The sequence below is a fragment of the Nelumbo lutea genome, chromosome 4, assembly GCF_056320005.1.
Source record: "Nelumbo lutea isolate HS-2025 chromosome 4, American lotus-T2T, whole genome shotgun sequence".
Lineage (NCBI taxonomy): Eukaryota > Viridiplantae > Streptophyta > Magnoliopsida > Proteales > Nelumbonaceae > Nelumbo > Nelumbo lutea.
In genome coordinates this window covers 86,327,676-86,355,338 of record NC_142687.1, presented here as the reverse complement: position 1 = coordinate 86,355,338, position 27,663 = coordinate 86,327,676, and the positions used below count along the sequence as shown (strand labels likewise).

Genomic DNA, 27,663 nt, shown 5'->3' with positions numbered 1-27,663 from the left:
ATGGTCTTACACTTAACCTCTCAGCCCTTAATGATCAAGCACTGCCCGACAAGAGAGGACCTCTCCCTCGGTTGCAAGGTACAGTGCCGCACTCTCCTCTCACATGGATCCCGGGAATTAAAACCATTTGCAAACAATTCAAAACCGTACATATATATATATATATATATATAAATATTAATTTTGCAAAACAAAATTCCAACGATTGAAATCAACTGCCGGCAGTTTGGTTTCCATCAGAGAGAGTGCATTCCCGATCATTACCCTTTGTCCGACAAAGTGGCTGATTCTGTCACTATGATCACCCACTCAGATGAATTCTCAAACTGCCCCAACATACCCAGGTTTTGATCCCCGCTAAGGATCTCACTGAATGGCATATCAAAGGCAGCCTGATCCAACACCTAGTGAAATGTCATAATCGAGTATAGGGGTCAGGTGTAACTTTCCAGTTTTGCCCATCTATCTCCAAGGTCCAGGGCAATACTGGAAATCTGGTCCGGTTCAAGGATTCAAGTAATCCCATACTGCATGTGCCTCGGGTCTTACCCTGATGGCTGAGACAGGCCATCCCAACACTTGGTGGCACACCAGTATCAGCCTTGGCAGGATAAATCTCCCCAGACTTATCCAACGGCTGTGAACATTTAAAACTAACATGAGTCTCTATAAATGTCCAGTTTTAGGGTTTTACACAGAATTAAACCAAACAACATGAATCAAACATGCACTTTATTTATTTCCACTAAATAACAAAAGTACATCAAATCAGATTGAAGCTAAGGGCATACAAAACTGTCTAACAGCTCCCACTTGCACTTAGGTCCAATCTGGTACAAGCCGGAGTCCCATACTTTCCACGTGTTTCTCAAACACCTTCTGTGTCAGTGGCTTAGTCAATGAGTCTGCCACATTATCCGCTGATGCTACCTTCTGAATCAGGACGTCCCCTCTACCAACGATCTCCCGCAGTACATGGTACTTTCTCTCGATGTGCTTCGACTTCGAGTGAGCCCGAGGCTCTTTAGCCTGGGCGATCGCTCCGTTGTTGTCACACAACAACGGGATGGGAGATGTGCTGGATGGAATCGCTCCCAATTCGTGTATGAACTTCTTCATCCACACGGCTTCCTTGGCAGCTTCACTTGCGGCAATGTACTCGGCCTCGGTTGTGGAGTCTGCAGTGGACCCCTGTTTGCTGCTTTTCCAGCAAACAGCATACGATCCTATCGTGAAAACATACCCAGATGTAGACTTTCTATCATCTGGATCCGGCTGGAAATCGGCATCGGTATACCCTAGAACTTGCAGTGAACTACCATCGAATACCAGACAAAACTCTTTTGTCCTTCGAAGGTATTTGAGTATGTTCTTCACAGCAGTCCAATGCTCCTGCCCTGGGTTTGCCTGGAATCTGCTTACTACACTCACCGCCTTTGCAATGTCAGGGCGAGTGCACAGCATGGCATACATGATGCTCCCTACGGCTGAGGCATAGGGAACGTCTCTCATGCTCTCAATCTCCTCAGAAGTCTTGGGAGACATCTTCTTGGAGAGAGTGACTCCGTGCCTGAAAGGAACGTTTCCTTTCTTGGAGTTCTCCATGCTGTACCTCTTGACAATTTTGTCAATATAAGCAGCCTGGGATAATCCAATTATCCGCTTCGATCTATCTCTATAGAGTCGAAGACCCAGTATGTATGAAGCTTCTCCAAGATCTTTCATGGAGAACTGCTGTGATAGCCATACCTTGACCGAAGTCAACATTCGTACATCATTCCCAATGAGTAGGATATCGTCCACGTACAACACCAAAAAGGTGATCTTATCCCCACTGGACTTCCTGTAAACACAGGGCTCATCCGGATTCTGCTCAAAGTCAAACGTTTTGACTGCAGAATCAAAACGGATGTTCCAACTCCTAGAAGCCTGCTTAAGTCCATATATGGATCTATTAAGTTTACATACCATGTGTTCCTGACCAGCAACAATGAAGCCTTGCGGCTGCTGCATGTAGATATCTTCACTAAGATCTCCATTCAGGAACGCGGTTTTGACATCCATTTGCCAAATCTCATAGTCATGGTACGCTGCTACAGCTAGCAGGATCCTAATGGATTTAAGCATGGCCACGGGCGAAAAGGTTTCCTCATAGTCGATGCTTTCTTTCTGAGTATACCCTTTCGCCACCAAGCGAGCTTTAAAGGTCTCAATCCTGCCATCGGGGCCCTTCTTCCTCTTGTAGATCCATTTGCAACCAATTGCTTTTACCCCGGGGGGCGGATCCACTAGAGTCCAGACTCCATTGGTCTCCATTGAGTCCATTTCAGCTCTCATGGCCTCCACCCACTTCTGGGAGTCTATGTCTAACATAGCTTACGCGTAAGTCACGGGATCCTCTTCACTAGTCAAGGTTTCCACCAGGTAACTATCTTGGTCATAACCATATCGGACTGGTGGTCTGGATACCCGGGTGGTTCTTCTAGGTTGGTCATTACCTGGAATTTGTGGGACATCTCCCACTGCTCCTGAGCTCTCCTCATCAAGAACTATTTCCTGACGATGGGTGTCCAGGATGTAATCGGATTCTAAGAACTGGGCGTTTCGACTGCAGAACACTTTCTGCTCACTCGGGTCATAGAATAGATAACCCACCGAATCCTTTGGGTAGCCTATAAACAGGCAACGACTGGTTTTAGATTCCAACTTGTCCGCACTTGTTCTTTTAACGTGTGCAGGACAACCCCAAATCTTCAAGTGTCTTACACTTGGCTTCCTTCTGGTCCAAAGTTCATATGGAGTTTTCGGAACTGATTTGGTTGGAACCCGATTCAGTACGTAGATAACAGTCTCTAATGCGTATCCCCAAAAGGATGTGGGTAATTGTGAGCGTACGAGAAGTGACCGGACTATGTCTAACAAGGTCCTATTCCTCCTCTCTGAAACACCGTTGAGTTGAGGTGTAGCAGGAGGAGCTAATTGTGACACTATCCCATTGGCCTTTAAGTAGTCCCTGAATTCGTCAGAGAGATACTCGCCACCTCGATCTGATCGAAGGGCCTTAATTTCTCTCCCTAACTGCTTCTCGACTTCCTGTCTGAACTCTTTGAACTTTTCAAATGATTCAGACTTATGTCTCATTAGGTACACGTAACCATATCGTGAAAAATCATCTGTAAAGGTGATGAAGTACACGTGTTGATTCCGTGTCCTAACACTCAGGGGACCACATACATCAGTATGTATTAGGCCAAGTGTGCCTTCAGATCTTTCAGGCTTACCGTCAAATGGCCGCTTAGACATCTTACCTTGAAGGCAAGGTTCACAAGTGGGAAGATTTTCTACAATTAGAAAATCCAAAGGACCATCCTTTACCAACCTTGTGATTCGGTCAATACCGATATGGCCAAGTCGGTAATGCCAGAGGCACGTGGGACTTACTGTATCATGATTCCTTTTCTTGGGATTTTCGACCGACGTAGTTTCGGTTAAGTTAGTTTCCAGAGAAGGATGTAGAACATAGAGACCGTTCTCTTGTTCCCCGCATGCGATGAATTTTTTATTCCGTTTAACAGTAATCACATTACTAAAATAAACAGTATATCCATCAGCACACAGTTTTGAAACAGAAATTAAATTTCTTCTCAAGTTCTGTACATAAAGACAATCTTTAAGTACAAGTATTCCTTCTTTAAAAACTAATTCTACGGTTCCTATTGCCGCTGCTGCAACACTTGCAGTTGTTTCCAAGAATAATGTCACTTCACCTTCACTCAACCTTCTACTAACTTTGAACCCCTGTAGTGAGTTACACGCATGAGTTGAAGCCCCGGAGTCAACACACCAGGACACAGAAGTAACTAACAAGTTAGTTTCTATGACACAAGTTTCGATGTTACCTTTCTTAGATTCCAGGTAGGCAGGACAATTCCTCTTCCAGTTGCCGGTCTGCTTGCAGAAGTGACAGACATCAGATGCCTTGTTCTTCTTCTGCTTCTTAGGATTGGTAGCCTTCTTCTGAGGCTTCTTTGCCTTTCTCTTTTTCTTGCCCGATTTGTTAGTTTCAGCAAGCATAACCACAGGCTCATCCTTCTTGAGTAGATCCTCGGCTCTCTGCAACATATTGCTGAGTTCCTGGACGCTGACATTCAGCTTATTCATATTGTAGTTCATTGTGAACGCATTGAAGGAAGAGGGCAAAGAATTGAGGATGGCATCCACTTGCGTGCCAAGATCTAACCCGGATCCAAGAGCTTCAAGTTCGTTAATGTAACCCATCATCTGAAGACAATGGTCATGAACTTTCTTCCCTTTGGTCATCTGCGCGGTCATGAACAATTTCAGGACCTTTTGTCGAGTAGAACGGTTCTGCTCTTCATACATTGTTCTTAGACTGTCCAATATGTCCTTGGCTAGTTCGATCTGATCGAACTGCCTCTGTATTGAGTTGTCTAATGAGGCAACGACAAAGCAGCGGGCTAGGGAGTTCTTATCCTCCCACTCTTGGTAGTCTGGGCCTCAGAATCCCTATCACCCGGACGTTCCGGTGCAGGATTTTTCACTACCTTGTCTAACTTTTCGGAAGTTAGGACCAGCATAAGATTTCTGTACCAGTCGGCATAGTTTGGGCCCTTTAGCTTGTTATCGTCTAGAAGCTTTGCAAATTGACCGTTTGCCATTTTCTGATAAAATAGCAAAATCATTAGTCCACAACCTTAGTTTGATTCATGTTACCTACATAGATATGGCTTTTAATCTATGTTCCATTCCCATTTGTCCATCTCTGAGATTTCCCTCCTTTCTCAGTGACGGAGACGACGAAATGTCTCTGCATTTCCAAAGGTCTTGGCAAATTGGTTAGGTGGTATAGAAGCCTATAATAGACGGGGCTAATATAACTCTACCTCTAACTTGTAAGAGCCTAGAAAGGAGATTCTGAGAAGGGATGGTATCTGTATCATTTTTTTATCAGAAAAGCTAACTTTCATTAGAGATAAATTAAACTGAAATACAGAAGTCAATCCTTACTAGAAAAGGTTGATCCAATAAACATCAAGCATTACAGCACTGCCCAATAGTCTCTCCCTTACAGTCCCTTGTTTTGCTAGGGCGTCAGCAAAACCATTTGCTGATCTCCTTACCCACTTGAAGCAAACACCCACCTCCGTTGTTATGCTAACAATTTCCCTTATCAGCTGTCTACATTGCCAAATTCCTAGCTGCCCTGATTGCATCCACCCAATTACCAACTTGGAGTCTCCCTCTATCTCAATCTTCTGTAGCCCCAATTGTTTGGCTAGTTTTACACCTTGATGTAGTGCCAAGATTTCCGCTCTTAAGGAATCTCCAACTCCTACTGGACTTAAATACAGAGCCATTATCTATGAATACACCTCCTATACCAGATGGGCCCGGATTACCTATAGAGCTTCCATCAAAGTTCAGTTTCACCCTTTGTTGTGCTGGTGGCGACTAAACTTCCTGTATCATAGCTTTGGAAGTAGTAGTAGATGCCACAATACCCCAACTTCTATAAATGTCTTCAGCTGAGAAGTCCTTAAAAAGACCATAGGATTTCAACCAATGGATAACCTTAGTAGTTACTCCTTCCACAACCTCTTCCTTGGATCTACAACTACCTTTGAAGATCCTATTGTTTCTTTCCTCCCACACTGACCAAAATACAACAACTCTAATGGCTCTCCACATAATCCTTCCACGAACCGTTGGTTGCCTGCAAAAAACTGGATCAAAGAGGTTCACCATGCTTGAGGAGGGAGTCCAACTGCAGCCAAAGAGAGAAGAGAACCAAGACCAAATAAAGAACACAAGGGGACATGAGATTAGTAAATGTGAAATTGTCTCACCAGAACCCAAACAGAGACAACAAACATGGGGGGAGAGGCACATATTTGGAGTGCCACTTCCTAGCAAAAGGCCTGAATTTTTGGGGGTATAGGGCTACCCCACACCTCCTTTGAAGGAAAGTTCCCTACAAGGTTAGAGGTTTGAAGCAAAATGTTATAGAAAGAAGAGCAATTGAAAAAACCAAAAGGGGAAGGTTTCCAAATTCTGTTATCTCTACAAGATTGATCAAGAAAGACTTCCCCTAACTAAGTGATCGAATCATTAACCATCCCCATTTCAAAATCCCTTAGACCTCTTCTCAAGTCCAAATCCCAGGAGTTATCAACAAACACTAAAGAGATCACTTTTCTTTTGTTATCAAACAAGGACTAAATAGAAGGAAATCTATCTCTAAGGGAGTTTTCACCAACCCAAACATCTTCCCAAAACAAGATTTTATTTCTAGCATAGACATCATATTTGAAATAAGGGAGCATAAGAGGCAAAATAGCTTGAATAGCTTTCCAAGGAGAACACTTAGAAGCCTCAAGGTCGAGTCCTGCATCCCAACTGTTATCTGCCAATCCATGAATACTAACAATTACTCTAGACCAAAGTCTATCCTATTCCATCGGTAGTCTCCAGATCCATTTCCCTAGTAAAGCCGTGTTTCTTAATCTCATATTTCCTAACCCAAGGCCTCCATCATCCCTACTCCTAGAAACCACCTCCCACTTCACTAAGTGAACCTTCATAGTATCCCCTAGTTCCCACAAGAAATCCCTCATTATCTTCTCTAACTGGTTAGCTACTTTCATTGGTACTCTAAAGGTAGACAGGAAATAAATTGGCAGGTTGGTCAAGGTTGACTTGATTAAGGTTATCGTACCCCCTAAAGAGATGTAATTCATCTTCCAATTTGCTAACCTCTTGGAGAATCTTTCAATCACAGGGTACCAAAAACTCTCAACCATCGGGTTCCCTCCCAGTGGTAGCCTCAGATATTGTAAAGGCCAGTTCCCCACTTCACACCCCAAAATCCTAGCTAGGGAATCCACCTCCTTTCCCCCTAAATTGAGCCCTACCACACAAATTTTCCCCAGTTCACTTTAAGATTGGACTTCCTTTTAAATTGAAGCACTAGACTCTTTATGTTCCGTAACTCCCCTTCCTCCCCGCCACAAAACAAGATGATGTCATCCGCAAATTGTAAGTGTGTGACCATCACCTCCTCCCTACCAATCCTCCAACCTCTTATGAAATTGTTAGCATCAGCCCTCGAAATCATGGCACTCAAAACATCAACTACTAGGGTAAAGAGGAATGGGGACAACAAATCTCCTTGCCTAATACCCTTCTTTGTAGGAAAGAAACCACTAGCTACACCATTCACTAGTATTGAGAAATGACATGAGGAAATGCATCCCTTTACCCATTTGCACCATCTCTCCCCAAACCTTCTCCGCTTGAGAACCTCTGGTAAAAAATTCAGTCCACCATGTCATATGCCTTTTCAAGATTCAATTTGGAAGCAACCCCTTTTCCTTTCTCCTCTTTACCTCAACACATTCATTGGCAATAAGTATTTGATCTACAATTTGTCTTCCTTCTACAAAGGCCCATTGATATAGTGAGATTAGAGACGGGAGGATCTTTTTTAATCTTAGCGCTAGGACCTTAGAGATGATCTTATACATGCTTCCCACTAGGCTTATATGTTTGAAATCCTTTGGTTGGAGAGTGTCCTTCTTAGGAACCAAAGTAATAAAAGTTGCATTTGCTCCTGAGTTGAATTTGCCTCTCTCATAGAACTCTTCAAAAACCTCCAACAAATCCTCTCTAATTATCTCCCAACAATCTTGATAGAAGGCCATCGAAAAACCATCAGGCCCAGGCGCTTTAGATCGATCCATGGAGAAGATTGCATTTCTCACTTCTTGGGCCTCAAATATTTTTTTTCCAAAGATTCCAATAAGACACTATCTTCCACCCTCCACTCCAAGTCCTCTAAGCTCTCACTAGGTCTCCCGGGGTTGCCATACACTAATTTGAAGTGATCAACCAGAGCTTGAGCTATATCCTCCAACTTATCTCCTCATTCCTAAGAAGATCTTCCCGTTCCTGTTTCAAATTCCATCTTTCCACCCAACCCTCTTCCCCCAACCTTCTTTCAGCTTCTAGTCCATCTAACTCCTGCACTCTCTGATTGATTTCCACTTTCCTTTGCTCTATTCTACCAAAACCTCTTTGTTCCAATTCTTGAGTCTAGCTTTCAAGAGTTGTAGCTTCTTTTAAAATCTATACCCCTTCCATCGGAATTCTGTTTGGTCCACTTCCCACCATTCTTTTACCTTAGCTATAAACTCCGGATGAAGTAACCACATATTTTCAAACCTAAAAGGGCATGGACCTCATCCATTCTTTCTTGAGACAACCTGATTGGGCAATGATCTAAAATAGGTCTTGGCAATGCTGTGTAACACCTAAAATTCCCCATTCAACTTCCCAATCCACTGTAAAGAGGAACCTATCTAAATGACAACAGGTAGGGCTTTCTTGGGAGTTTGACCAGGTAAAATTTGCTTGCTGAAGAGGGAGGTCCCGCAATTCAAAATTCTCCGCAAAGATTAAAATTCCTCATGGTAGATGTAATCCTACATTTGGGGTTATTGGACTCGTTCAAGAATCTTATTACGTTGAAATCCCCACCCAAACACCAAGGGCCATCCCACAAATCCCTAATGGCTGCTAGTTCTTCTCAGAAACCTTCCCTTTCCCTGTAAGAGGTGGGACCATAGACATTAGTTAACACCCAAGTCCACCCATCTTCCTTTCTCTTCAATTGTATTGACACCGAGAAGTTCCCAATTAATTCTTCTTCACACTCCCAGTCTTCATTTCTCCACAAAGTAATAATTCCCTGTGAAGCTCCCCACGGTTGTGCAAAGCCCCAACTCAAATTTCTTGTTGACTAGACTCCTCACCCATTTCTTGTCCACTTAGGTCAATTTTGATTCTTGTATTAAGAGTTAAGACCACATCTGGCTTTTCTCTTCTCAAGAAGTCTCTGATCACTTGCCTTTTCTTTGAACTCCTCAAACCTCTTACATTCCAGCTTATTAACTTGGACAAACATTTCAGGTTGCCCCAATCAAACCACCCTCTTTACTCCTTTTTTCCATCCTTCCTACCCCCACTCACTTTATCATAATCCACCCCACTCTTCAACCTCTCCATCTCACTCAGATTTTTCTTCCTCTTCTTAGAAAGCTCTCCTACCTTCTTACTAGACTCTTCCACCTTTTCCTTTCCTTCTAGTTTTTTTACCTGACCCCTTCTTTTTCCGTTGTCCTTTTGATTTTCCACTGTATCCACTTTTCTCCACTGTACTGGGATTTTGAATAATCTCCTCCTAAACCCTACCCTCTTTCTCCTTCAGCTCCTCTTCCATTCTGATTCTCAATAGTTCCAAGCTTAACTCCCAAATTTTGTCCCCCAGTTCTCTCTCTTCTGCTTCAGAATTTATCTCCCCCCTACCTCTGTCACTTGTCCCGAATCAAATGAATCGGCAGACTTTATAGCTGGGCTGGATTCACCTGTAGGCCAAACACACACAGGACTTGGGGAAAAAGAGTTAGTAACCAAAAACTGAACCTGAATACAATCCAAACCTTGGGAGGAAGAATATGCAATATGAGTTGCTGGACTAGCCTGAACCCTCTTTGTTTGACTTCCGCTGGGAATAGGACCCTTGAAATCAAGACCTGGATTGATTGCAGTGGGAAACGGGCAGTTTATAGCTCTGCTCGGAGGAACCAGATTGCCAACACACACCGTACAAGCACCCATTCCCTGGTCTTTACAAAGGATGGTATCTGTGTCACTGTTGTAAATATATACTGTAGCTTGTCATATCTTAATTTCCTATGCTTATCAATGCCAGTTGAACATGTTCTCCCAGGCATAGTTACTTGCTTTTTATTTTATTTTTCTAATTCTTCATTTAAAATCAAATAATTGAACTTTTGAGTATTGAAGCTATTTATTAAAAAAAGTTGTTGAAGCTGGTCCCAAGAGATGGTTAATGTTTGTTGGTTTATAATGACGCCCATTATTTGTTCTCTTTGATTTTGATAGTCTAATTTTAGTTTTTTTTGAAAGTAAAAAAAGAAAGTTCATTATAAAGAAAAAGCAAATTCAACCTAGGAGGTGTTGAGGAAACACCTCCAAACAAAGCTAAGGAAGCAACATTCTCCCAAACACTTCCTATGCATACTTATTCACCCTAATCCCATTTCAGTACCGTAAAAAACTAACAAAACCAACTATCCTGAAAGAAACACAACAAAACTGAAACCCAGAATTTGTAACAACCGCATGAGCACACAACACTTAAGCCCCTGGATCAAAAGCAAACAACAACAGATTCACAAGCCTCACCCTTTGATAGTCTAATTTTATTGCCACCAACTGTTATAACCATGCCTGAGAAAGTTTTGGTTTTAATGGTGTCTGAAAAAATAAATGGTTTACCAAACCCATCAAAAGAGAAGTTTTTTTCTTGAAATATGAAAAAATGCCAATGGAAATTATATTTGCCTTGTTTTTTCCTGTTTATTTTATTGATTGTTTATGAATTGATGGTTCTTATTTGTAATTAACAACTTGTGGTGTGCTTTGGCATGTGTAATTTGGTATGTTTCTGATATTTGATTTATTCTGGTTGGAAATTGGTGATTATATGGTTCTGAAAAGCACTTTTTAGAGTGGAAAAAAATATAGAAAGGCTTTCTGGATCTAAAATTTAGAAAACAAAATTTCCCTTCTAATAATTGCAGTAAACCTGGCTGTGATGAGAAACTAGGAGATTTCTGTTTGTAATGACTTTATAGGTTTTAATCACTTTTAATTATCTCCATGGCTATGTGCATTAGCAGACCTAATGTAGAATGATAAGGAAGCTCTTCATGGGCGTGAGTTTCCTATGGGAGCTCCTTTCTTTGCAGCTATTTGTTTAGTTCCATGAGTCTATGAATGCGTTCATTTATTTGAAATTTTCTTGTTCCTGTATGCAGTACTGTCGGTTTTGTTCTATTTGTGCCGCTATTTCTTGCTCTAATTCTTGATACTCTCTCCCTCTTCTTTTTTCATTTGGTGGTGGGGGGGGGGTTGATATTGTTGTTTGTGTAGGCTCTCTTTTGGCAGCAACATAATTACTATGGTGTTGACCTCACTCCCTTATATGGACCTGCATTTCAGGGTTATTTCTCTCAGGTATATGACTATCCCAGTATAGTGAGGAAACTAAAAGTTTAGGCCTTTTTTTGTGCTTTTGCTCCATAATAACTAGTCTCCATGGAAGACTTTTGTTATTATAATTCTATGGATCTGCATTTCAGGAATATTTGAGAGACCTTCCCTATTCATTGGTATAGATGTTTAACTTACAAAATTTCCCCCAACATTCGAGCCCTATTAACCCCTTGCCTGGCCATTGCACTGGCCACTGAATTTGCTGATCCTTAAGCCCATGAATAGCTAACTATTGGTTACCTTTCCAGCATAGTTTTCAAGGCGCCAAGGCGAGGCTAGGTGACAGGGGGGTGCCTTGTCACCTAGGCAATGGATTTTTTTTAAGTGAAAAATACATATCCTAGGTAGTTCCCTAGGTTCCATAACCATCGTTCCTTAATAACTATCCATAATTTTCATAAGAAAATTATAAACTTCATGTTTATGTCTAGAAAATCAACATATTTATGAGAAGAAAAATAAGAAAGAAAAGAAAATTCTATAAATATGGGGACTGAACCCTATTTTTGTTATAGGAAAAGAAGAAAAGAAGAAAAGAAGAAAAGAAGAAAAGAAGAAGAAGTGGAGGAAGAAATGTGTTGATTAGACAAAAATTTAAGTTTTTCCCTTATTGGTTCAAATTCTGAAGTCTTTGAGGGTTCATTACAGCAGTTAGCAATGTTTATGTTGATTAAACCCTAACAAATAAGAAAATAATAAAAGGAAATTAGTTTATAAACACAAAAAATGAATATTTTTGTTTAATAATGTCTATTTTATAATTATAATCTCAAAAAAATAACAATATAAAAGTATTTTATAAGACAATATACAAAACTGCTAGGCGATTGGGTGAGGCGAGCCTCCAAGGGCGCCTTGACAACTATGCTTTCCAGCATCTTATCTCTCATAGCATGTCTATGATGCCATGGGCCTTGAGTGTAGAAGAAAAAAAACCTTGTGAAAAGAAGGGACTGTTTAAAAAGTTGTAGAAAATAAAAAAAAAGTAGCAGAATTCAGGTTTCAAGAAGAGAGAAGAGGAAGAAGAAGGTGGCGGCAACTAGGGTTTAAAGAAAGATTTTCGAACATAATCTCCTCTTACACCCCTAATTCCATTTCATTAAGTTAAACTTTAGTAATTTACAGAGAGGTCCCTGGTTGGGCAAAAAATTAAAAAACATAACGTAAGAAAGAACAAGAGACCAAATTAAGGCCCATTACAACAAAGACCATAAAAGATAAAAAAGATAAATAGCCTATGGGCCAAATGGCCCATCTTCTCTACACTCCCCCTCAAATTGAGCATAGATGTCAATCATGCCAAGTTTGCCAGTATCATGCTGCAGTTTAGCCTTGGGAATGCCCTTGATGAGGAAATCAACTAATTGTCCTTCAGAAGTGATGAAAGTTAAACACACTTCTCCAGAAGCCACTCTTTCTCGAATGAAGTGTTTGTCAATTTCAATATGTTTGGTTCTGTCATGTTGCACTGGATTGTAAGCAATGTTGATAGTAGCCTAATTATCAAAGTATACCATCAATGGCTTATCATGCTCAATACTTAGTTCCTCCATCAAGGATTTAAGCCACAGTAGTTCAGAAACTCCATGAGCCATGGCTCTATATTCGGCTTCGGCTGAAGATTAGGCAACAATTGATTGTTTTTTGCTTCTCTAAGAGACAATATTACCTGCCACCAAGCTACAGTATCCAGAGGTGGATCTTCTGTCATCAATATTTCCGACCCAATCAGCATTTGTATAGGCTTCAAGTTTCATATGACCATGCTTAGCAAATAGAATTCCCTTTCCAGGGGAATCCTTCAATTAACACAGAATCTACTCTGTTGTTGCCATGTGAGTGTCCTTGGGAGCATGCATGAATTAACTAATGCAACTGACATCATATGCAATGTTTGGCCGAGTCATGCATAGACAGAGAAGTTTTCCAAGTAGCCTCTAGAATACTCCCTTATCTTTCAACAATATTCCATCTGAAGCAGAGAGTTTATGACTCGTATTAATAGGATTAGCAGTTGGTCTAACACCCATCTTCCCTGTTTCAGAGAGCAAATCAAGTACATACTTTTTCTGAGAGATAAAGATCCCATCTTTGGTTCTACCAACTTCTATGCCGAGAAAGTATCTCAATTCCCTCAGATCTTTGATCTCAAACTTTGTATGAAGGAAAGATTTGAGATCATTAATCCCTGATACATCATTACCAGTCACAACAATATCATCAACATACACAATTAGGTAAACTGCCAAGGATCTCTTTTCCACAAAGAGGGTATGATCAGACTGAGCCTGTACATAGCCAAAGCTAACAAGGGCAGTCCTAAATTTTCAAACCATGCCCTAGGGGACTGTTTAAGTTCATAAATAAATTTCTTCAGCCTACAGACCTTCCCTTTCATGTCTGTTTCATTCATACTTGGAGGAAGAGACATATAGACCTCCTCATGTAACTCTCCATTCAGAAACGCATTATTTACATCCAGCCGATAAAGTGGTCAGTCTGAGTGTGTAGCCAGAGATAGCAGAACTATCACATAAGTCATCTTGGCAACAGGAGCAAATGTCTCTAGATAATCAATCCGTCAGTCTGAGTGTGTAGCCAGAGATAGCAGAACTATCACATAAGTCATCTTGGCAACAGGAGCAAATGTCTCTAGATAGTCAATCCCATATGTCTGTGTATAACCTTTTGCAACCAACCTAGCCTTGTACCTTTCAATGGTGCCATCAACATGATATTTGATGGTAAAAACCCACTTACAGCCTACTGGATCCTTCCCTTCAGGTAAATTAACCACTTCCCATGTGTCATTCTTGTGCAGGGCATCAATTTTTGTTCTCATAGCATCCCTCCATTCTGGAATAGTAAGAGCTTTTGGAACCCGGTTCTAGAAAAACTTGAGAAAAGGTTTGCCTTATTGAGGAAAAATTATATTTCTCTAAGGGGGAGAATCACTTTAATTAGCTCTATCCTAGCTAACCTTCCTGTTTACTTTCTATCGGTGTTTAAGATTCCCGCATATGTCTCAAGTAGAGTGGGAAAGTTAATGAGGGATTTCTTGTGGGAACCAAGAGAGGAGAAGAAAGACCATAGGGTGAGTTGGGAGGTGGTAACTAGAAGCAAGCAGTTAGGAGGGCTTGGGATTGGGAATATTAAGAAAAGAAACATGGCATTGTTGGGGAAATGGTTATGGAGGTTTCCAATGGAAAGGGACAAACCTTGGACGAAGATTGTAGCTAGTATACATGGGCTGGAAGGCAATGATTGGGATCCAGGAATCTTGGCAAGGACCACAACTGCTTTTCCTTCGAAAGCCATTCATGATTTGCTTCCGGTTTTCTCCCCTTGGATAAGGTATGATCTGGACTCTGGTAATCTCGCAGAATTCTGGAAGCAGCCTTGGGTTGGGGACTCATCTCTGATGGACCAATTTCCCTCCTTATATGCGTTGTCAGACCTGAAGAATGAACCCATTTCTTCTTTCCTAGTTCCTTCTAATTCTAATTCCGGATTTGGATTGATTCTAGGGTTGAGGAGAACAATAAGGGATACAGATTTGGGCTGCCTGTCGTCTCTACTAGCCACCCTTGAAAATGTTTTTTTGGACCCGAGTAAGGACGACTCTAGAATTTGGACCCCATCCTCCAATGGTTCCTTTTCCTATGCGTCGTTTTTTGAGACCTTGGTTCATCCTCCTGCTCCCTCTGGCCTTTCCTTTCCTGTTAATGAGATTTGGAGTAAACCCATTCCTCCTCTGGTTGGTAGTTTTTGCTGGGAAACTTTCCTGGAAAGAATAAACACAACCGACTTGCTTCAAAGAAAGAGACCTAATTCTTGCTTACTTCCCAATAGGTGTGTTCTTTGTAAAGCTAATGGGGAAATGACTTACCACCTTATGGTTACTTGTCCGGTTGCTAAGACTATTTGGGAATGGGCTTCTTTCAGTGGTATCAGAGCCAGGTTCGAATCTTGAACCAAAAGAAAATCAGATCTGCGATTTGCAGTTTGTGAAACTGCAACCCTAGTGATTAACTTCTGTTTTGCAGGTGGTGCGAATAGTCCATAATTGATTTGTGTTTGTTTAAAATCAAAATTGTTAATTTTAGATCTTTCATGAATTAATTCTTGAATTGGAAATTAGTTTCGAACCATTTCGGACTAGATTGGACCAAAACTGTTTGAACCAAATTTGGGGTTCGAAAGGGACTTTTTCAGTCCAATTTCTCACACTTTCGATCCAAATCTGATGTTCAATTACAGGGATTAATTCGGCCCACCTGTAAAGCCCAGTTTTAAAAGGTTAATACTACAAAAGCCCACACTTGTGTTGGATGCACTTGGAATCCCCTCGTGAGTTTGCAAAGCTTGTTCTCACCCTCATTCTCTAGATGGCCTAAGAAAAGAGGGAAGATCATATGGAGAAGCATTAGAGCAGCTGTGTGCTGGTCCGTATGGGAAGAGAGGAAATCTCGACTTTTTTCATACAAGGAAAGATCTATGGAGAATTTAACTGAATTGATACACTTAAGGGTAAGTCATTGGTTGAAATCTTTGGAGCTTTTTTCAGAGCTCTCCAAGGCTGATCTTTTGAGAAAATGGAAAGAAGTTGCTACCTCGGCTTAGTGCAAAAGGACCTCTAGACCTTTTTGGTTCGTTCCTCCTTCAGGCTGGTGCGTATGGGAAGAGAGGAACTCTCGACTTTTTTCAGACAAGGAAAGATCTATGGAGAATTTAACTGAATTGATACACTTAAGGGTCAGTCATTGGCTGAAATCTTTGGAGCTTTTTTTAGAGTTCTCCATGGCTGATCTTTTGAGAAAACAGAAAGAAGTTGCTACCTCGGCTCAGTGCAAAAGGACCTCTAGACCTTCTTGGTCCGTTCCTCCTTCAGGATTCATGAAACTGAATTTTGATGGTTGTAGTTTAAGGAATCTTGGGCCTTCTGGGATTGGGGGAGTTTTCAGAAATGAGGTTGGGATTATTTTTGCCATATTCTCTGGCCCTATTGGTGAGGGTGACTCTCTTAGGGCAGAGATTTTAGCTGCTTTGGAAGGAATCAAAAGAGCAAGAGAATTAAACATTCGATGCTTGGTCATTGAAGAGGACTCGGAGGTGGTAATTAGGTGGTTGAAGGAAGACAACAATGGTTTGTGGAGCTATAGCAATGAAAAGAAAAAATTTAAATGGCTGAGTAGGGATATTGAGGTGAAGTACAGTTGGGTGAAGAGAAGTGCTAATTCCATGGCTGATGGGTTAGCCAAGCAAGTGGGGCTTAAGGATTCTTTGTTTTGGGCCACTTTTTAGCTTTCCTTCTTGTTCTTTGTTGTGGGGGGGGGTGAAGATATTTTACCTCCCCTCTCTTGTACTCAAAGTTTCACAATTTTTATAATCTAATAAAACATTCAGTTATTGATAAAAAAAAAAATAGTAAGAGCTTCTGACATAGACCTTGGAATTGGATTAAAAGCAACATAAGAAAGGTGGCCAAAATATGAAGGAGAGAGCAAACTATAAGGTGTTTGGAAATGCAATGTGCAGTACACTTCCTTTTTTCTTTCCTTATAGCAATAGGGATATCAAGGTCTGGAAATGACGACTCCAAAGGGGCCGTATCAGTACTTGTTGTCTCTTTCGTGACTGGAGGTGCAGGAGGCTCATGTGGTGTAGGGGAAACAATCTACTCACTTCTGGTTCTCTGTTGTTGGTACAACCTGGGATTAAAAAGAGGGTGAGGAGGTAAAGGAGGAGGGATAGGAACACTGAAATGAGAATGAAATGACTGATTCTCCCTTGACTCATTTGAAGGAGGAAGAATCATCAGAAGACTCAACTGGGACAGGAAGGGGGAGAGCAAACAACTGTGACAAATTTTCCCCCTTTGGACAATGCCTCTCCTGAGAAGAATCATAAAAGGAAGAGAGCTCATCAAAGGTGATCCATTGAGACATACTGAGTTCCAGTCTTCAGATCAAAACAACAATAACCCTTTTGTGTGGGGGAATAACTAAGGAAGATACACTTGTGGGCTTTTGGTTCAAATTTATATCTCTGGACACTTGGAATATGTACATAACAAGTGCAGCCATGGATTTGTAGGGACATGTGAAGCAAATAGGATACTTCTTGCAACTTCAACAATATGTCGATTTAACAGCTTCACCCCAAAAATTTGTAGGGATGTAAAGCAAATAGGATACTTCTTGCAACTTCCAACAATATGTCAATTTTTTCTTTCAGCAACTCCATTCTGTTTTGGATCCTAACAGGAGCTTTGGTGAATAACCCCCAAACCAATGAGATAGCAGGTTGGGTTTTTCTCAAAATATTCTTTTGCATTGTCGGATCTGAAAATTTTAATTCTGGTATCAAACTAGGTTAGAACAAATTCATGGAATTGCCTTACAAGTCTGCGAACTTCAAAAAATATCCAAGTGAATCGTGAAAAATCATTAATGAACAAGATAAAATATTTGTAGCCACCCATAGAAGGTAAGTGGTAAGGCCCCCACACATCCGAGTGCACAATATGGAACGGAGAAGAAGATATTTTATTACTCAAAGGATAACTGCTTCTACAATGTCTTGACAACTCACACTGCTCACAATGAAGACTGGACAAACTAATTCCCTTAAACAGATCTAGGAATAAATGACTTAATGCTGAAAAAGAAAGATGGCCCAAACGAAAATGACATAATATGACTCGACTGATGGACTCTGTCTAGGAGTGTCCAGTAGATATATTCCATTCGCCTCATGGCCACTCCCAATCACTTTCTGAACTTCAAGATCCTGAAAAACACAGTAGGAAGGAAAGAAGGTTACACAACAATTCAAGGACTTAGTTAGGCTACTTACAGATAACAAATTTGTATTTAGCTTGGGTACATGAAGAGCAGAAGGAAGTACTAAGGAATCTGTAGCTTTGATAGTTCCCTTGCCAGAAATAGGGGCAAGAGAGCCTTTTTTCCCCTGGAGATAAAACCCTATTTGACTCTACTACGGATATGAATTTTTACTGATTGTGACCAAACTAGATAATTAGTTCCATCAAGCTTGACTGTGGTCACAGCCAGTAGAGAGTCTACAGAGGCTCCCGGAACTTATCCGGATTCAGCAACATGCTTGTTTTCAACTTCTAAAGGGTTCATCTTCTTAAAATGCTTTGGAAATTTTTAACAACTTCGGATAATAATAAATGAAGACAGAAGAAAAATTGTGTTGTGAGTCAATTTCTATGCAGCCGTACCTGCTATCTGCATCATACTTGGAACTTGGGAGAAACAGAGAAATCTCAGCCGCTTCTTGTAGATTTCACAGAACACCAATAAACTTGAATTGATCTTCAAGATGAAGGATGAGAAGACTTTTGGTCACTGAGCACCCAGGTCAAACTCCTTGTGGGGCCTGTAATCAGATTTCTCCAGAAAATTAGGGTTTTGGGCAACACACTTGAATCTGTTAGGAGAACGACAAAACCAGTCCCCTTCTCTCCAAAAAACCACTAACAACTGGGCTGAAATAGGGTTCTTTAACTATTCATCCGATTTTGTTCTCCATATACACTGTGTATGGGAAAAAAGAAGTGAGAAAAAGAAGTCAATCCTGCTTTGATACCAAGAAGAAAAACAGCTTTTTGAAAACAAATGACTGTTTAAAAAGTTGCAGAAAATCAAAAGAAAGTAGCAGAAATCAGGTTTCAAGAAGAGAGAAGAGGAAGAAGAAGGTGGCGGCAACTAGGGTTCAGAGAGAGATTTTCAAACATAATCCCCTCTTACACTCCTAATTCCATTTCATTAAGTTAAACTTTAGTAATTTATAGAAAGGCGTCTGGTTGGGCAGAAAATTAAAAAAGATAACATAAGAAAGAATAAGAGCCCAGATCAAGGCCCATTACAACAAAGAACATACAAGATAAAAAAAGATAAACAGCCTATGGGCCATTCGGCCCATCTTCTCTACAAGTGTTTTGCTGGAGGCTTCTTCCACCACTCCCTTATATTAAGTGTTTTGCTCAATCTATTTCTCTCATAGCATGTCTATGATGCCATGGGCCTTGAGTGTTTTACTCAATCTAGTTCTTCAACTCATGTAGAGTCCCCAATCCCCATTCTATCAACCCCAAGTATATGGTTAGCATTGACCCATTGCTGTTTCTAAGCACACCACCCACACCTGATGGTCCAGGATTCTGAAGATTGCACCCATCAAGGTTGAATTTGGTTTGGCCATTTAAAAGGGGCTCCAACACAGAGCATATCTTGTGATGGAGGATGCTACATTCTGCCAGTTTCTAATGATATCTCCTGTAGAGGAATTGCCAAGGAGATCTGGAGGATTTATTCAATGTGCTTTTATTGTGATAGTTTCCAATGTCTTCCTTAGACCTTAAACATCCTTATGTTTCTCTCTTCCAAATCAATCATATTGCTGCTGCCTTGTGTATCTCCACATTATTCTCCTCCTTTTCTTTTGTAATGTGAAGAAAGATGACTTGAAGAAGCTTTCCACATTAGCTGGTTGGTTGTTTGCACCTGCCTCCTAATACAGCAACTCCCTCCCCACTTCCTCTCCTGCTCTAATCGTGTGGCAAAAGAGGCGATTTCAGCCCTTGGGGAGTCCCTTTTTCAATTCATGCTTGCCATAATAGTTTTGATGTTCATTTTGTTTATTATGATGCATATGCTGTATTTTTTGTCTTCATAATTAATGTTTAATGTTTATGGTCCCCCCCCCCCCCCCCCCGGGTTTTTCCTTTGACTTTTGTAAAGCCTGTGGTGGATGCGTTTGATCCAAGGTTATTGGTAGCACCAGCCACCTTCCACACAATAGACTTCACTTCGATTAAGGTATGAATCGGCTCATATGAAAATGCTTCTTCAGAATGGTTCCAGTTTTTCATTTGTATATCCCTTGAATACAATTTTCTCTTAGTGCACATTCAAAGAGTAAGATTGTTGCTTCTGAAGGTAAAAGTAATTGTGTTCATCTTTTGAAATTTTATAGGAAGAAGATCTATATGAAATTGATATCCCACTTAGTTTTATTGCCTCTGTGGGCACTAGAGTGCATGGGCTGGCATGCTGGTTTGATGTTTTGTTCAATGGGAGGTAATCACGAGGTCTTACTTTGTAATTGTGTAATTTTACAGCTTTCTTGTGCCTTTCTTTTCCATATAGTAGCATGCTTTTCTTCTTGCATTGCAAGTACTATCTTCATCTAATTATCAAATTGGTTTTATCTTCAGTACGGTACAGAGGTGGCTAACCACCGCTCCGGGTGCACCTACAACTCATTGGTATCAACTACGTTGTGTTCTCTCTCAGCCTATGTATGTCATGGCTGGCCAAGAAATTACAGGACGACTCCACATGGTTGCCCACAATGCTCAGAGTTATACAATGTATCTAACTATGTCAGGTTGGCCTATTTGTTTCCATTTGTTTGAATTGCATTGGTATTGATGAAAGGCTGCATTAGTTCCTAACATGTTGCAAGTTTCTTATGCCAGCTAAAATGTGGGGAGCTGGTGCTGAACAAGGGGGAATTCTACAGACTTCATCATGCAAACTTGATCTCAAAGAGCCATACTATCGTATGTCCCAACCACAGGCATATGCATGGTCCCAAGATCAGCAACCACATCAATTAGTACATGCACAGGTATGCTTTTTGTCACATGCAAGTTTCTGGGGATAAAGTCTGGTTTTCTGTTCTAAATGTTGAGTTGATTATAGTGATTAACAGGGTTACAAGAATGCATTGTATGACTTTTACCTCAGAAGCAAACCCACCCAGGTGGCAGGTGCAATGGCCCTGGAGTCTAAATTTGCCCCCAATTTCTAACCCCCTTTAATGCTTTGCAAGCAATCTAACTGTCTGCCACTTATAAATACTCCTGGTTGTGAACAAGCTGAGCTTTGCCCAGCAGCAACCTCATGATTGCTTTGTGATGTTTCTTGGTCACTAGTCTTGGTTTTTACCTCCAGTCCTGATACCACCTCAAACCAGAAAAGTAAATATTTAAAGTTACGTACCTGTTCCACCTCGACATCACAGAAAAAGAGTGCATCATCTGTGAACTGCAAGAGGCACCTTCAAACCATTGTTACTGACCTCAAAACCCTCTAGATATCCTGAAACCAAGGCTTTTTCAACCATCCTGCTCATAGGGTCTCCCTGTCTCAATCCTCATGAGATTTTGAGTTGTCCTTTCACTGAACCATTAGTCAGAATTGAAAGGCTGGGTGTGGTAGTGCATACATATTTTTATCCAATTCTTCCATTTGGATTCGAAGTGCATCCTTGCCAGCGTGTAGTCTAGAAAGGCCCAATTCACATGGTCATAAGCCTTTTCCAAATCAATTTTGCAAACCAAACCTCTCTTCCCGCTTCTTGAATCAATGATTTCATCTGCAATGAGGACTCCATCATAAATATGTTTATTGTGGACAAAAGCCCCTTAATAACCAGAGATGAGAGAATCTATCACTACACGTAGCCTTAGCCTTGATGAAGGAAGAATTTCAAGCTCCTCTCTAGAGTTGCTGAACTATGAAATTCTTCCAGGACCTTGAGCAAATCTGTCTTTGATTAAACCCCAATGTTTCTCATAAAACTAGATGGCAAACCCATCCTGGCCAGGTGCCTTCTCCCTTTCCATTTCATCAATAGCTGCTTTTCTAGCTCTGAAAATGGCTTTTGGTTTGCCTCTACCATTTACTACTTTAGCTTTCTATAGTGGCTATCAGCATTCCAAGGGTCTGTGTGGTTCACAGTTGGAATCGGAATCGGAATCAGCAGGAATGGGATTTAATTCCCAAGGGAGAGGCAGGGAACGGTCATTTCCTCAAATGGGGGAATGCCATTACAGCAGGAATGGGAATGGGAATGGGATTCCGACTCTGCCCAACAAAACAGTTGGAATCGAATAGCCCATACTATTCCAACTTGGTATGCAGACCCCTATTTCTGTGAACCAAACGGAGTCTAAATTGCTGAAATAAAATAGATTACAGGTCATGGAATACCTTAAGTTTGCAGCTATTGACACGTTTGCTTTGTTTAAGAATGAAAATAGAAAATGACTTTTATTTAACAAAGAGAGCTGGACTTCTGTTCCCCCCCCCCTCCATCAGGAAATCTTCAGTCATATTTGTGAATTACAAGTTGGTTTCATTTTTCATGGATTTACCACTTTATTTCTATTCACATATCTTGAGCTGGAGTCACCTTTTTGTTTTACCTCTAACAGGATGTACCCATTCAATCTCAGGATGTGGTCGGACCTGGCTTAGCACCACCATCCCAAAATTCAGCAGCTCCACTGAATCGATGACGAAAGTTCTCTTTTTACCAGGGAGAAGGGGTTGCGGTTGAGCCCAGTTAGGCAATCATGTTTGTAACATATACGTGCTTTTCACCTTCGAGATTGCGGGGGTATCAAATCAAGCCCTCGTCTAGTTACAGGCTTACAGCCCGAAACAGTGCCTGCATTGCATTTGTAAATTATACAAATCTTTTTTTACGGTTGTTGGATTGGATAATCAGTGGTTCTATTCAATGTCGTCATAATTAAACTTAAGCCAAACGATTTATCAGATTTCTATCAGCTTTCTCCGTTTCTTAGATTTTATTATGTAATGGAATTGGCAAAATTGTTTCACCTTGGAATTGTTCGCTCATGCGGTGGACCCTAGCTGTTGAGCTTAACGTTTGGTTTTTTCTTCGGCCTCGTTTGTTTTCCTTTTGGCCATTTACCCAGTCAAGTGCTTCACCTGTGGTATTTTGTTTTCCAAGTGAGAAAATGTCCATTTTAGTCTTGAAGGACAATATTGACCCCCCATCATGTACTGGCAAATTTCCTCGCAGGTGGTGGAAAAGCTGTTTATCCACTTGAGGGATACCGGGGTAATTTTTCTGGGAATCCTACATGAATCGGTCAATGGGAAATTGGGAACCATAATCTTATGAACCGATTTTCCCCTTTCAGAATCTGTGTAATGCACAGGGCATCATTATTTATTACCTTTCTTTTCCATTAAACCGTTTTCCGTTTCCACCAAGAAGTAAATAATGGGACACTGCATATGCTACGTCAAAGCAAAAAATGCAAGCCTGAGACTAACCCCATGTTCTGTTATTCTTGATGAGTAGTGTTGATAATTGAAGTGACCCATTAACCATCTACCATTCCTCGCTCCTGTTCTAGGGGTTTAGGTCCCGATACAGAGTTCGCTGCCTAGTCCCATCTCAGTAAATTCGGTTTGTAACCTTGCCCAAGGTGAACAATAACAAGGTAATGTCAACGTTGACCTCTGAAAACTAGCAAGCAAATCAAAATAGATTACCAATTGTTGGTGCTGAGTTCTTTTATTATCTGTCATTTTTATTTCATGCTTTGTGTCTCACTAAACTCTCCTATTAATTCCCAAGCTTGCTTGCTTGCATTCATTCATTCTTTTTTTTTTTTTTTTTTCAACTTTACTCCACTTATCCTCTATATTACACCAACCCAGCGCTCTCTGTTCCATGCGGCACTCACAAAAACATTGATATTCTGAGAGTTGCTGTTGTTTTGAACTCTCCCTTTCCTATTGCTCTGTCTCTCTCTCTCTCTTGAAAAGGGTGTGACTATTGTTGGGAAAGCAAGGTTCAAAATATTGCAACGTTGAATCCACTGAAATCAGGATTAGGATTTAAAAGGATTAGGGGGTCTCATTCCCTCGTCTTAACTAATCATAAAGCGTCATAAAGAAAAAGAAATTAAAAACATCATAAGAGTGGTAATCATTCAGGCAAGGATCAAAATATTGACGTCTGGTACTAAAAATTGGGTATCGGTGCCTATTGATAATTTATTGAGTACAAGAGGTTGTCTTCTATCATTCCCAAATCCAAACTTTGCGTATATAAATGTATCCATGAATTTTTATGACCTTTGATACGGATTCAAGGTGGTATTCAACAAATTTCACGAGCTTTGATTGGTCAGAGCTATTCTCCTATCATGTCTTTCTCTTTCATCAATTCATATAGATACGTGTGGTCTATTATTCTAAAGGGTTGGACCATGGTGCCTGAAATAAATGATACCACAAAAACTTTCGACCAATCAACCCGTGTCATAACTCATAAGGGTAAGAGACTTAAACCTTCCCTAGGATTTATATTAAATACTAAGACCTCCTTTCTCTTTACAAAAATGAATAAAACTTCCCCTGTAAAGAAGATCAGATACCGTGCAGGATTAAGCAACGATGGAAGAAAGAAAAGTGGGTTTTCTTTGCGTTTTCATCAAATTTCATGGCGTTTTTTTTTTTTTTGTTAAAACAAATAACAAACAGAGAACAGATACAAACTGAGCACAGAAACAGAAGAACTACTAAGACATAAAACCAATTTTTTTTTTAAAGAGGCAGCTTTCATTCATTGATAAAGCTAGAATAATATACAGATTGCTGTTTGGAGTAGATACTATGGAAATTGCTGCTTTACATGCTGTGTATTCTAAAGTATGAGCAGCTTGATTGTTAGTTCTATTTACATATACCAAAAAAAGTTTAGTAAAATCCTTCAGAAGTTTTGCCATCTGTGGTTGATGTAACTTTTCGATCCAGAGGTTGGGTTTTGATACATTTTGCAAAAAAGACGTAAGCTGCATGGAGTCACTGTAAACTGCTATTGTAGTACTTTCTTGTGCTTGAACTGCCTCTAAACCTGCAATTAAAGCCTGTTGGAAAATGGAGTCACTATAATTTTGGAGGAGAAGCTATGAGGCGCGTCTGAAGATACTGTCTTTAGAACATTATTTGCCCCCACTCAGTTTCTCTAAGTTTGTTGTTGGGTTAAGGCAAATCCGTTCCTAGGATACAACAGAGCCTTGGGCGAGAATCTGCAACCAGCAAAGTTGAAGAATCTCCGGAGAAATCTTTTGTGAGACTGTAGCAGACCAGACTGAGAGAGAGAGAGAAAGTGGATTTCAAAAATGTGTGTTTTTGGAGTCTGATTCATGCTCCTTAAATATTTTATGAAGAGGTATAAAGAAAAGGTAGGTGCTGGTTTAGAAAAAGGCACTTTGAACAATCACAATTTAAAATATTGTGACTGTTTAAAAAGTAGTTAACAGTTAATGACTGTTAACTTTGAATTGTGCCTCTTGATCACACCCGATCGAATCGTGACTATTGATCTCATCAACAGTGATCAACGGTTAGCGTAGCACCAAAACCAAAGCCACCCTTCGCGAGCCACACGAAGTGCGAGCAAAGTACCCCTCTAAAGCACCTCATTGCGCCGCGTGCATGCGTGTGTGCACGTTGCGCGGTATCAAACCCCCATACTCTCATCTACTATTTCTAAGGAGTGTAAATCAATTCCTATTAAAATATTGAAAACAAAGATTATAATTTTCCAATGTGGGACAAGCTCAAAACTGGGTTTTGTAAGAGAAAAGCTATTTTTTCAATCAAGTGTGCAGGTGCAATTTCTCATGTAATTGACTAATCAAACCTATTGGATTTAATCTCTTATGAGATTAAAATCCAACAAAGCCTTTAGTTTTGCATCATAACGGCTGATTGCCCAGCATGGTTTACCTTCAAAGATGGCTTTATCTCTCAACGATCATTGGAGGATGAAAGCTCGTCTTGCACATCCTGTTACAAGATCATATGAACCATCAATTTGTAGTGTAGCCACTCCGTTAGGAGGGTTTTCTAAGGACTGAACATCTGCGGAACTACCCAAATACTATTGCCCATCTTGTGCTTGGGAAGTTTTCCACTTTTTTAATATTTCCTAGGGGGTGTATGCGATGTTATCGAAGTGTTTTTTGTTTCTAGCATTCCATATGAGATAGAATAGGATGCACCCTCTCCCAAAGACTTCCAAGGCTTCTGTTTTGAATGCATGATCTTGAGCTTCTGGTACCAATGCAGAAGAATTGTATGGGCTAGCTGATTGGTTATCATATAGGGGTTTAGCCCAACCTGGGTTGAGCACCATATTGCTCGGGTGAAGTGGCAGTGAAAGAAAAGGTGATGAAAAGACTTAGTCTCACTTGAGCACAACACACATGTTAAATCTGATGGAGTTAACCAGTGGTGACTTTTGTCTTTTGTTGGTATCCCTTCCCATAACATTTTCCATATAAACAATTGGAACCTATATGGGATTTTCAACTTCCATAGTAGTTTCCATTCGAAGAAAGATGATGATGATGATGATGAACTCCCCTCTGTGGAGAGGAAATGATACACTGAACTGATTGTGTATTTCCCTGATTTTGTTAATTCCAGATGAGTGTATCTTTCTCGGACTCATTGTTGGGAGAGAATGTTAATATATGGGGTATTGAATGTTGATCTACATACTATTGCAATGATGACTAGTTCCACTCTCCACTTGGCCTTAATAAGTCGCACACCCTGACATGTGGGACATGTTGTGCATTTTGAGTTGGCTTTGGTAGCCCTCCATTTATTGTGGGGATCCAAGAGTCCTCAAAAGCCAATATATTAGACCCACCCTTAATCATCCACATAATATTTGATTTGAGGGTTGGTAGGAGCTTTTGAGTATGCCGCCACCAAGTGGAGCTATTCGTTTTTTATTTTCTTGCTGTGTTTTGGGGTAGTATTTTTGTTTAATCTGTGAGCTCCACAAGCTGTTTGGGAAAGGAATTAGTCGTCATATCTGTTTGCTAAACAAGGCTTTGTTCATTAGAGCACTTTGTCTGAAACCAAATCTACCGTAAATTTTAGGGAGGCACAGTTTGCTCCAAGAGATGGTGTGTCTCGACTAAGAGTTCCACCAGAAATCATGGACCAATTTGTCCAAGGATTTGTGGAATTTTGGGGGGAGTAATGTTGATGCATTTGATACTATGGGATGGATTGGAGTACTGACTTTACAAGGGTGGTTTTGCTTGTTGGGATGGCAGGTTTGAGCTCCAAGTTTTGAATTTTGATAATATTTTTTTTTGCTGGAGCTCCTTTTGTGTGTTGGCTTCCCTGTCATGTGGCAATAATCGCACACCAGGTATTTGGTCCCAAGTAATGGCTGCTTCACTCTGAGTACATGGTTGATAATTTTCCTATGATGCATCGGAACATTTGTATTGAATGTTACTGAGGACTTACCTTGATTAGATTTTTGTCGTGAGAAGAATTCAAAATGTTGGAGAGTTTTATTGAGCTCTTTTATTTGTTTGAGTTCAGCTCAAGATACAATCATCTGCAAATAGAAGATGTGTGATGGGGGTACTATCCTTGGTTAGTGAAATTCCCTATAGTTGGTTGAGAACTGCAGCTTTTTGTAGTAGATGAGAAAGGACCTCCATACCTATTATGAAAAGGTACGGAGAGAGTGGATCTCTTTGTCGTAACCCCCTATTGAGCTGAAAAGATTCATGTTTCTCCTCCCAACTTCACTGAGAACTTTGGAGTAGATATACATTGATAGAGTAGGTTGCACCAGTTTTTGGGAAATTCCATGTATCTT

At 40.5% G+C, this 27,663-nt stretch overlaps 1 protein-coding gene across 26 annotated transcripts in view; it reads left to right on the top strand.

Moving 5' to 3' along the window:
* Positions 1 to 22,825, top strand: part of LOC148861516 (putative histone-arginine methyltransferase CARM1) — a 36,737-nt gene extending 13,912 nt beyond the window's left edge. For 9 of the 26 annotated variants that reach the window (XM_088984050.1, XM_088984049.1, XM_088984042.1 and 6 more), the window contains 6 exons: positions 11,038 to 11,121; positions 19,932 to 20,009; positions 20,167 to 20,270; positions 20,408 to 20,580; positions 20,672 to 20,823; positions 22,415 to 22,825. In XM_088984050.1, the coding sequence (XP_088840176.1) occupies positions 11,038 to 11,121; positions 19,932 to 20,009; positions 20,167 to 20,270; positions 20,408 to 20,580; positions 20,672 to 20,823; positions 22,415 to 22,498 (675 nt within the window). In that variant the 3' untranslated portion in view covers positions 22,499 to 22,825. The remainder of the gene's footprint in view (positions 1 to 11,037; positions 11,122 to 19,931; positions 20,010 to 20,166; positions 20,271 to 20,407; positions 20,581 to 20,671; positions 20,824 to 22,414) is intronic. The other 17 variants (XM_088984059.1, XM_088984058.1, XM_088984044.1 and 14 more) reach the window with 3 other exon arrangements.
* The last annotated feature ends 4,838 nt before the right edge of the window (positions 22,826 to 27,663 follow it).